Raw genomic sequence first — 9,385 nt, 5'->3', positions numbered from 1 at the left:
TAATTGCAAAGTACCTATAAACTATTTACAATATGTATTAACAAAACACAAATATTGGTATTTTTAAAGCCGTATGTTTAATGACCCTTTGGCAAGATACCATTATTAATCCATAGATATATGTATATATCTATATATATATATATATTTAACAAGCTTACTATTCACTACAATATACACCTTCTATATACAAACATATATGTGAAATTAAATGGTGAAGTATTAAATATATTAAAGTGTTGCAAACAAAAATTCAAGAAGCCTTTTATTTGGCGCGTAAATGTTATCAATTTGAAAGCTGACTGCTATGGTATCATTTACTACATCGATATATGTAGAATATCGCATACTAGACTAGATATCGATACTCCAAAACAATGTTGCCTACTGTCAGTGTATACATGCTTAAAACATAAAAACAACATTTCTTTTCGCCATAGGGCAGCACTGTGCGTCTTTCGCACGCGTATTTTTGTGCAGATTTCTTGTGGAAATTAATAGTAATTTGTTGTGAAAATAGTGAAAATACAGTAGCAATCATGGCACAATTCGATCTAACACGCATCAATTGTCAATATCTGGACAGACATTTGACTTTTCCACTGCTGGAGTTTTTATGCGGCAAGGAGGTTAGAAAAATTCATTGCTTCGTGTCACCGTCATCAAATGGCTAATTCTTCTGAAACTACTAATATTGTTGGTTTTTCATGTACATTCTGCAGATCTACAATCAGCAGGAGTTGCTGGAGTACATTCTGGAGACGGTGAACAAGACGAACATGATCGATTACACCATGGACACACGCAAGCGTCTCAATCTCAGCCAGGAGATGCCGGATGAGCTTGTTCAGCGCAAAGCCGAGGTGTTAGCTACATTGAAGCAACTACAAAACGAGGTGGCACCCATCATGAAGGCCACCGACATTTTGAAAAACGGCGAGAGCATGAAGGACTCGAAGACCTTTGTGAATGCCCTGCAGAAGGACTACAACTTCAAGGTGGAGCACCTGGAGAGCGCTTACAAGTTGGCTAAGTACTTGTATGAATGCGGTAACTACCAGGAATCGACATCGTACTTGTATTTCTGCCTTATTGTCATGTCGCCCAATGATAAGGTGAGTAAAGTGCATTTATCGTTCGCATTGGTGTCTTATTTTTCATCCTTCCAGAACTATCTGAATGTGCTGTGGGGCAAGCTGGCCGCTGAGATTCTCACTCTCAACTGGAATACTGCATTGGAGGATTTGACGCGCCTTCGTGATTACATTGATAGCGCCAATTTCTCGACCATTCAGGCACTGCAGCAACGCACTTGGTTAATCCACTGGTCCGTGTTGGTGTTCTTCAATCATCCAAAGGGCCGCGACCTCATCATCGAGATGTTCCTGTATAAGCCGCTCTATCTGAATGCTATACAGACGATGTGCCCACACATAATGCGTTATTTGGCCACCGCCGTGGTCATCAATCGCACTCGTCGCAATGCGCTCAAGGATTTGATTAAGGTTATACAGCAAGAGTCGTACACGTATCGTGATCCCATCACCGAGTTCCTCGAGTGTCTTTACGTAAATTTCGATTTTGAGGGCGCACGCCTCAAGTTGCACGAGTGCCAAACAGTCATTTTGAATGACTTCTTCATTGTCGCCTGCCTCAACGAGTTTGTGGAGGATGCGCGTCTAATGATCTTCGAAACATTCTGTCGCATCCATCAGTGCATCACCATCAGCATGCTCGCCGACAAGCTGAACATGAAACCCAACGAGGCCGAATGCTGGATTGTCAATTTGATACGCAATGCTCGTCTAAATGCAAAGATTGATTCGAAACTAGGCCATGTCGTAATGGGTACACAGCCACTGAGCCCGTATCAGCAGCTGGTGGAGAAGATTGACTCGCTGTCTATGCGTTCAGAGCATTTGGCAGGTCTGATTGAGCGCAAGAGCAAACAAAAGAACCAAGAATCCATTGACTCCTGGAAGTACTATTAAGCATAAGATAAACTCGTAATTTTGTATTTCAAAAAGTAGGCTCCAATGCCAACCAACATTTATAAAAAAACTAACGTCACGTCACATGGCGCGAATAAAACGACATCTCTTTTCGCAGCCGGAATACCCCTTCTTGTTACCCACAAACATATACGTGCAGATCTGTTTTATATGCTCAACATTGAATTTGATTTTATTTCCATGTGGAATATTAAGTAATATAAAACAATACGGAGGAGATGGGCGTGGCTTATAAACAATTTACATTTCGCCTAGCCTACAATGCACGAGGTCCTAGTCCTAGTCCTAGATTTCTATGTATAGCTTCTTGTACCAATGATTGTGCGCGTAGCGCAAAATGAAGATCAGACGATTAATTGCTACCGCAATTTATGCTTGGCTGCAGATGGCTTGACTACCATCCAGGCACTTGTGGGCAGATTCTGCAGATGGACTATCCACTTGCGCACCACCAGCAGCCAAATAATGCCATATACCACGCACACCGCCGCTTCCAAGTAGTAGCCATCAAATATAATTTTACACGAGCCCGCAGAAGTGATACAGGCCTGAAAGGAAAAAGGGACATTAGTGAATCTGCAGATAGATAGGCTGCGAGGACACTTGCCTGCTGTTCTTCCTTATTCTCGCAGGGATTCTCAGATTGTGTGGTGCACTGCTTTACGGTTAGCACATCTACTAACCAAAGTACCACCGTATTTGGCCAATTGCCACCAAGATTGCATAGTGTATTAAGGAATGTCATGTAGGTGCCACCAACGGCGGGATCCGAGATCTTGGCAAAGAATGCCATAGCGGCCACAAACATAGAGTACAGAAATACCTGATAACAGCCATAGCTAATGATTAGAAGCACATAGTAGTAGACGGGCACCTCGCCGCCGGAAATCAAATAAGGCGTCGCATACGCAATGATCGAGGCTACACTCGCTAATACTATACGATAAGGTATTGCCTTTAGGTACACATCCAATGGACGGGGTCCGTTGGTATATTTGCCCACTAAGATAGGTAAGATAAGCTGTAGTGGAATCACGGGAATAGCCAGCAGAGCCAACTTCTCCTTTGGTACGCCGGCATCGATCAGTTTTAATGAGGTAACCGCATCGGACGCAGCAAAAGTCACTTTCACAGTCAGAAGAATACCAGCTAAAATCTGTACGGGTCGCTTGCGAACCATGTCCCAGAGAACTTTGTAGCTCTCGTGAATGTTAAGTTCGTGTTCCTCCGTGTAGCGTGCGTCGGTGTGAGCATCCTCAACGTCGTTCTCCCGTTTAAATATCGCCACCAGCGTAGTTGCCACGATGAACGTGATGCCCCAGAACCAGAGGAAACGTGGCAGCGTAATCATGCCCACATCCTCTGGAGTGGAGCGCAAATATGTGTTGCAAAAGTCCTTCGATTCGAGAGCAATAAACACCACATAGCCCAAAAAGTAGCCAGCCGTTTGGCCCACACTATTGCAGGTGGAAGCGTAGCCCACATTGCAACGTTTAAGCATGGTCAATGCCCAGCCATCGACAGCAATATCCTGTGTGGCGGCCAAAAAGTTCAGCACAAAAAACAACAGTGTTAGCAGCGGCACGTTGGGTTCCAGGTTGTTGCCACCCAGCCAGCGATCTACGTGCGCAGACAGCAGCAGCATAAAACCGCCCAACAGATACTGCACAGGCACTAACCACGATTTGCGACGACCGAAACGACGCACATACAGCGAGTCCACGATTGGCGCCCACAACAGCTTTATGCTGAATGGCCAATAGGCGAATGAGAATTCCGCTTGCTGTTTGTAGCTGGCACCTCGATTCTGCAGCAGCATGGGCACAGCAGCAATCAGTCCAATGGGGATGCCTTGCAGCACGTACAGGAACAGCAATATGGCTATGTTGCGTCTATCGCCCCGTAAATCGGGCTTCTCCTCTTTGTCTCCTTGCGCCATAGACTCGACGAGCTTTTGCTCGTCTTGCGCTTGACCCCGGCGGCGAGCGGACATGTTGTTGCCTGCATACAGTGAAACAATGAAATGTGCTATGCATGTTTTAACTCATTATTTGATTTCACCTCACCTTCAGCTGCCTCCCTAATCAGCAGTAAAATAAAAAAACAACAACGGCTGCAGGTCCACGTCAGTTAAAGGCGGCTAATGTTAGCAACGCGTTTCCAAAATAAAACTAATTTTTTTTAAACGCCTTCTAAACCTAACTTCAAATATATTTAATCAAATTCAATTCTGCGCTTTATATCATTGTGTGACGATGTGGCGCATGGTTTGTTGACGTTCGTTTCGTTTAATTCAAGTACTTTTCATATTTAGAGCAGCGTTTGCTCAAGCAACATCGAACGTATCGAAAGTTACTGGTATGGTATCGATTAATCGATACACCTGTAAAGCTCATTTCACAACCGGTTTTCAGATAGCATTTTCTGCTCTTTAATATATTTAGCGACGTCGAAAAACCGAGACGTACATACACATATGATAGCACACAGCATCTTGCATGCGCTGATAAGACAATTACCCCATTAGCAAACAAACATAACACAAATATTGAAAGTTTTAGCTTTTATAGATATATTTTTTTTGTATTAAAGATATTCGGGCAATTGATTAATTGCTTTGCTTTGCTTTTACAAATTAAATAATTCAATATGATCAAAAATTAAGTATTCATATACTGTTACAGGCTCCAAATCAATATCTTTCGATCTTAAATAACAATATTTCAGATTTCAAGACGAATCCATTTCAAATCTTCAAACTGGTCTTTTCAAAAAAGTCTAACACAATTGTGACACAAGTTAAATATATATTTTTGCTTAGCTTAATAATAATAAAGACTTTTAATTGAAACTGGCTGGCTGGCTGGCTGTGTGGCGTATGATTGATTAAGTCGTTTTGTATGCTTCATTTACTGTTCTGTTTTTATCTTTTTGTGTTTGTCTTGATCGGCGTTCGTTTACCAACTGTTTTTTATTTATATTGTTTTCATTTGCTGCGTGCTCCAGTTAATTAAATTCTGTGGAAGGCCGTTACAGACGAGAGTATCTATTTGGCGGGAGAGCCACAGAAGACGGGCTCCTCCCACTTGTGGTGCACTTCGGGCGTCAAATTGCTTATCTGCACGTGCACTGCCTGGTGTTTCTCAAACTTGGGCGGAATGGCGCACAGGCGATATTTGACCTCGTCGCCAGGCATGGGTACATATTCGCCTTCGATGCTATTACAAAATAATTTTGGTTGTGTTAAATTGCGTGTAGAAAACTTTGAAATGAGAGTATTAATTGAACTTACTCGGAAACATGGCAAAAAACGTCCTCGCCGCCGCCATGCGGCGTGATGAAGCCGTGTCCTTTAGTGCGGCTAAAGGATTTCACAATGCCGGCCACTACTGGATTTTCCATCGCACGCGCTGACCTGTTTTTGTTGTTGTAGGTTTTGTTTTTGTTCGAGTGCGCGCGCGTGTTTGTGCAAGCAAAAAGGAGAAGGAGGAGCAGACAATTAAATCAATGCCAGATGAGAAGGTCGGGTATGCTAGGCTATAAGCAGAGTGAGCGAGAGAGGGGGCTGGGGATGGGGCGACTTACGTCGAGGCCGTGCGTGTGCGCCGCGTGATGATGGGGCTCGGCAGCTGGAGCGTAGCATTTGGACTATGGCTATTTTGATGATAGACCGGCGGTTTAGTAGAAAGCATCTTTTCGGGTGTTTTTGCCTCGGCCATTGCTAGTGTTTTTTTCCTGTTAGCGGAGCAGCAAAGGAATGATTACTGTATGTGTTGAAGTTAAATTGGTTGCGTCGGCGGCGTCGGCTTTCACTTTGCTTCGCGTGTGTTTAGATTTCTCACTCAAATGGACAGCAGCCAAGTCTGTCGAGTTCAAGGACAGAGCGGTTAGTCAGCAAATTGCGTTGCGCTTAAAAAAGTACTCGAATTGTCGCTTACCAAAAGCAGTGTGTTGCGTGTTTAGGCGGCTACAAAATATTTGAAAATATTTCTCTGTATTCCTGGGGGTTTGCAATTTGTATCCAGTCACTAATACTGATGCAATTTATTTGCCGGAATATGCAATATAATTGCCGGCAAAGGAGTTCGTTTAAAGCACAGCGAGAGTAGTATACAATTCAAAATTAAACTCCGTTCACAATGATCACGCTCAGAGTTTGGCGTTTTATTTGTACTTTATTGCCAATAAGTGGTTGAAATCGTTCTTTTCTTTACAAAACTAAAAATGAATGGCGTCGGCAGCGTCGAAATGTTTCGCACAATATCGATACTTTCGTCAATCTACTCATTTAAGTCGAAGACAGTGCTGCCAGATTTCTGGAGTTGCCAGATGTAGCAGCTTTATGTATATAAAATCAACGCGCTTTATCAATGTTTTTCGTAATCGGCAATACAACAATTAAATGCAACAGAATGCTATACCCATAGAGGCATAATAACATTAACTTTTATTTGAACGTTGCCGGCTAGCATTTATCAAGCTTATACAATTTTACAAGACATCATGAGCGACAGTGACTCGGATACAACTGAGCAAGATGCGGACAGCCAGGACTTTCAGCCGGTTTTTCTTCGTTCGCGCAGGCTTCAGCGTATTGGTCAATCTCAGAATTCAGAGCCAGGTGAATTAGAAGAGATGGCTGAGGTGGTACCTGAGGAGCAACAGGAAGAAATAGAACCGCCAGCGCAGCGTCGCAGTGTAGATGTGCTACCTTTCGATGATGAAGAAAATGATGAGCCTGAAGAGGCTGATCAGCTTGAAGCGGCGGATGAGTCTGATGCGGCGGAAGAGCCTGAAGTGGCGGAAGTGGTGGAAGCGGCGGAAGAGCCTGAAGTGGCGGATGAGCCTGAAGCGGCGGAGGAGCCTGGAACTCCAGACAATGAGGAAGAAAATATAGATCAGCCAGATGTCCCTTCAGTTGAACAGGAGGTGGTTCCTGGAGAAGAAGCTAATGCTGAGCACCCTTCAACATCCCGTAGAGTCGAGCAGCAAGAAAGCGACATCATAAATCTTGACTCTCCATCGCCGCCTAAGAAACGTAAACGTCTGTCCAATGTGGCTAGCAAAGAAGTAGGCACGCCAGTAGCTAAGCCATCCTCGAATGATGACGTTGAAGATGACGGCATGACGTGCCCCATATGTCTGGAGTCATGGGAGATGAGCGGAGAGCATCGTTTGGTCTCCTTGCGTTGCGGCCATCTCTTTGGTGAGTCCTGCATACGGCGCTGGCTGATCGAGAGTCAACGACAGTCGGCAATTAAAGTGTGCCCACAATGCAAGACAAAGGCTAGCAATCGGGACATACGCTGTCTCTATGCGAAAAGATTGCGAGCCATCGACCGCACGGAAGAGCATGATATGCGCAGGGAACTGGATGCGGAACGTCGACGTACTCAAGCACTAACCACGGAGCTGGCCACAATTAAAATGTCGCACTCATTGACAATTAACAAGATGAATGCCCTACAGCTGGACTACGAGAGACTGCGTCAGATTGTGCGTGCGGGTGGTGACTGTCGTGGAGCTTATGGTGATGCGCTGGGCAGTGGAAGTACACTGAAGAGCATTAACCAATTGGCCAGCCATCGACTGTACATGGAGAAGAACTTTGAGATAACACGAGAGCCCGGCTGCCGCGTGCTGCTCTACTCTGTTCCACAGTCGACGTTGATTGCCTCGCAGAAGAGTGCCCAGAATCTGTTTCCGGGCTACGGCGTGCGTTTTATCGATCCGCCAAGCTTCAAACCGCTGCACTTTCTGCACACCTCGGCGTTGCTAGTGCGAGACATTGGCTTCAGCGAGAGTCAGCGTCTGTTGACCGTGGCCAGTCGAGAGACCCGCATCAAGACCTTCGACATACGCACCCGCCTTTGCAGCAACATGTTCACGGCCAATGATAAGCCGCTCTGGTCTTGCGGCGTAGATCGCAACGAACGTGAACATTTTCTCTATGCAGGTGACCTTAGAGGTGGAGTCTATATATTCGATATGCGCTTCCCGGAGACGATCCTCAGTCAGTTTCAATCTGAGGGTAAGTTAACTAACGTAACTAATGTCCTAGATACGTCTTTATAACTATGCTTATCGTATTTGCAGAAAACTTTAGTCCTGTGATAAATATAGCTGCCGTGCCCGCGGGTAAGGTGTTCAGCAATGGTGGCTTTCTGGTCTGCCAGCTGACCGTAGTGAAGTTTTATGAGTATGCCAGTGATACGGCCGTATCCACTCGTCTCAATGTCGACGGACCATTCCTTTCAATGCAATATGATGTGCTTCAGGATACAGTGCTGTTCTCAGCACGTTCGAATGCTCAGTATCCGCAGTCACGCTTCATACTCACGAAGCTGGACAAAATTGACGGCATACCAGTGCTGCAAGTGAAGGCAACGATATTTGGGTCCGCTGCCACGCCCTATATGACGCGACCCACACAACTAAGCGTGGAAGACAATACGCTGGTCGTTGGTTATTTGCAGGACAACAAGCAGCTAATGATGTACGATGTACGGAGAGAGGAGCGCGTGCAAACCATGCCGGTGAATGAGGTCGTCTATGACATCTGTCCAGTGAACACGTCGGCTGGCTCCTATTTGGCCGCCCTAACGGATAACAAGTGTCGCATTTATAAGGTTAACAGCAGCAGCAGAAATTGAGGAGAGAGCTCCCTGTTGCTGTTGGCAAGGCTGTGACAATTCCATGTTTTTAAACGTAATTTGTAATTATTTAGTGAATAGTAATTAGTAAAGGGTTTAACAATTAAGAGTCATATTTCATTGTGGTTTTTTATTTAAACATTCTCATGCTTGCTTTTCAGACACAAACTTTAAATAGAAGTATATTCATTTAATCAATATTATTTGTATCACGTGAACACACAGATCTTGACCATAATGCTAAATGCTATATGTTTTTGCAGAGCTTTTTTGATTCTAGTTTTTTTTCAATTTTGTGTTTAATTATTATTAAAGTTCATTGCATTTTGTTTTGTTTTAATGTGCAAATTACATGAACGATTACCTAAATCATTTTGATATTTGAGTATGTGTGGAAAGTAAAAAACATTTATGAAAAAAATGCAGCGAGAGGCGATATAAAATATGAATATGGTCTTTCAATTTACATAAGTTAGCTGAATACTTGACTAATATACATTTAAAGCTATAGAAAATCATTTGTGTTTTTGGGCAAGTGAATTTTGAAACGAAATGAAGTGCAAGTTTTCTTTTTCTATATAGTTCATATCTGTCTCTATGTATAGTACATACAGTCTCAAATGTTAAATACACGTTTATATATTTTCTTTTTGTATATATATATATATATATATTAATATATATTTTAATAATTTTTTTGATGCGTTCTCCTGTTTGTTG

The 9,385-nt window shown here is 43.6% G+C and overlaps 4 protein-coding genes across 4 annotated transcripts; 2 read left to right on the top strand and 2 right to left on the bottom strand.

Annotated features, from left to right (window-relative positions):
* Positions 1–382: 382 nt before the first annotated feature.
* On the top strand, positions 383–2,115 carry LOC111605659 (eukaryotic translation initiation factor 3 subunit E). Its single transcript, XM_023324322.2, has 3 exons — positions 383–629; positions 723–1,115; positions 1,170–2,115. Exons 1-3 carry the CDS (start codon positions 540–542, stop codon positions 1,989–1,991), a joined length of 1,305 nt encoding a protein of 434 aa, XP_023180090.1. The 5' UTR covers positions 383–539; the 3' UTR covers positions 1,992–2,115.
* Positions 2,116–2,162: 47 nt separating this feature from the next.
* Positions 2,163–4,355, bottom strand: LOC111605658 (acetyl-coenzyme A transporter 1). The gene is made up of 3 exons (XM_023324321.2): positions 4,079–4,355; positions 2,620–4,013; positions 2,163–2,560 (listed from the first exon to the last, which is right to left on the bottom strand). The coding sequence occupies exons 2-3, from the start codon at positions 4,003–4,005 to the stop codon at positions 2,372–2,374; spliced, it is 1,575 nt and encodes a 524-aa protein (XP_023180089.1). The 5' UTR covers positions 4,006–4,013; positions 4,079–4,355; the 3' UTR covers positions 2,163–2,371.
* A 323-nt stretch (positions 4,356–4,678) lies between these two features.
* LOC111605667 (cold shock domain-containing protein CG9705) lies at positions 4,679–6,257 on the bottom strand. Its single transcript, XM_023324331.2, has 4 exons — positions 5,951–6,257; positions 5,598–5,875; positions 5,305–5,427; positions 4,679–5,230 (listed from the first exon to the last, which is right to left on the bottom strand). The coding sequence occupies exons 2-4, from the start codon at positions 5,729–5,731 to the stop codon at positions 5,059–5,061; spliced, it is 429 nt and encodes a 142-aa protein (XP_023180099.1). The 5' UTR covers positions 5,732–5,875; positions 5,951–6,257; the 3' UTR covers positions 4,679–5,058.
* A 57-nt stretch (positions 6,258–6,314) lies between these two features.
* On the top strand, positions 6,315–8,884 carry LOC111605666 (E3 ubiquitin-protein ligase RFWD3). Its single transcript, XM_023324330.2, has 2 exons — positions 6,315–8,043; positions 8,109–8,884. The coding sequence occupies exons 1-2, from the start codon at positions 6,516–6,518 to the stop codon at positions 8,663–8,665; spliced, it is 2,085 nt and encodes a 694-aa protein (XP_023180098.2). The 5' UTR covers positions 6,315–6,515; the 3' UTR covers positions 8,666–8,884.
* Positions 8,885–9,385: the final 501 nt, after the last annotated feature.

The sequence above is a fragment of the Drosophila hydei genome, unplaced genomic scaffold (assembly GCF_003285905.1).
Source record: "Drosophila hydei strain 15085-1641.00,03,60 unplaced genomic scaffold, DhydRS2 tig00000001-arrow-pilon, whole genome shotgun sequence".
NCBI lineage: Eukaryota > Metazoa > Arthropoda > Insecta > Diptera > Drosophilidae > Drosophila > Drosophila hydei.
Note: the sequence above shows the minus strand (reverse complement) of the source record. Positions and strands in the feature narration are given on the sequence as shown.

Bases quoted from the DNA above. Each gene is read 5' to 3' on its own strand.
- LOC111605659 (XM_023324322.2), top strand. From the start codon at position 540: ATGGCACAATTCGATCTAACACGCATCAATTGTCAATATCTGGACAGA. The intron at 630-722 runs GTTAGAAAAATT...TACATTCTGCAG, and splicing joins AGTTTTTATGCGGCAAGGAG to ATCTACAATCAGCAGGAGTT. The intron at 1,116-1,169 runs GTGAGTAAAGTG...TCATCCTTCCAG, and splicing joins TCATGTCGCCCAATGATAAG to AACTATCTGAATGTGCTGTG.
- LOC111605658 (XM_023324321.2), bottom strand. From the start codon at position 4,005: ATGTCCGCTCGCCGCCGGGGTCAAGCGCAAGACGAGCAAAAGCTCGTC. The intron at 2,561-2,619 runs GCAAGTGTCCTC...TTTTCCTTTCAG, and splicing joins AGAATAAGGAAGAACAGCAG to GCCTGTATCACTTCTGCGGG.
- LOC111605667 (XM_023324331.2), bottom strand. From the start codon at position 5,731: ATGGCCGAGGCAAAAACACCCGAAAAGATGCTTTCTACTAAACCGCCG. The intron at 5,428-5,597 runs GTAAGTCGCCCC...CAACAAAAACAG, and splicing joins CGCACACGCACGGCCTCGAC to GTCAGCGCGTGCGATGGAAA. The intron at 5,231-5,304 runs GTAAGTTCAATT...ATTTTGTAATAG, and splicing joins GTTTTTTGCCATGTTTCCGA to CATCGAAGGCGAATATGTAC.
- LOC111605666 (XM_023324330.2), top strand. From the start codon at position 6,516: ATGAGCGACAGTGACTCGGATACAACTGAGCAAGATGCGGACAGCCAG. The intron at 8,044-8,108 runs GTAAGTTAACTA...TCGTATTTGCAG, and splicing joins CAGTCAGTTTCAATCTGAGG to AAAACTTTAGTCCTGTGATA.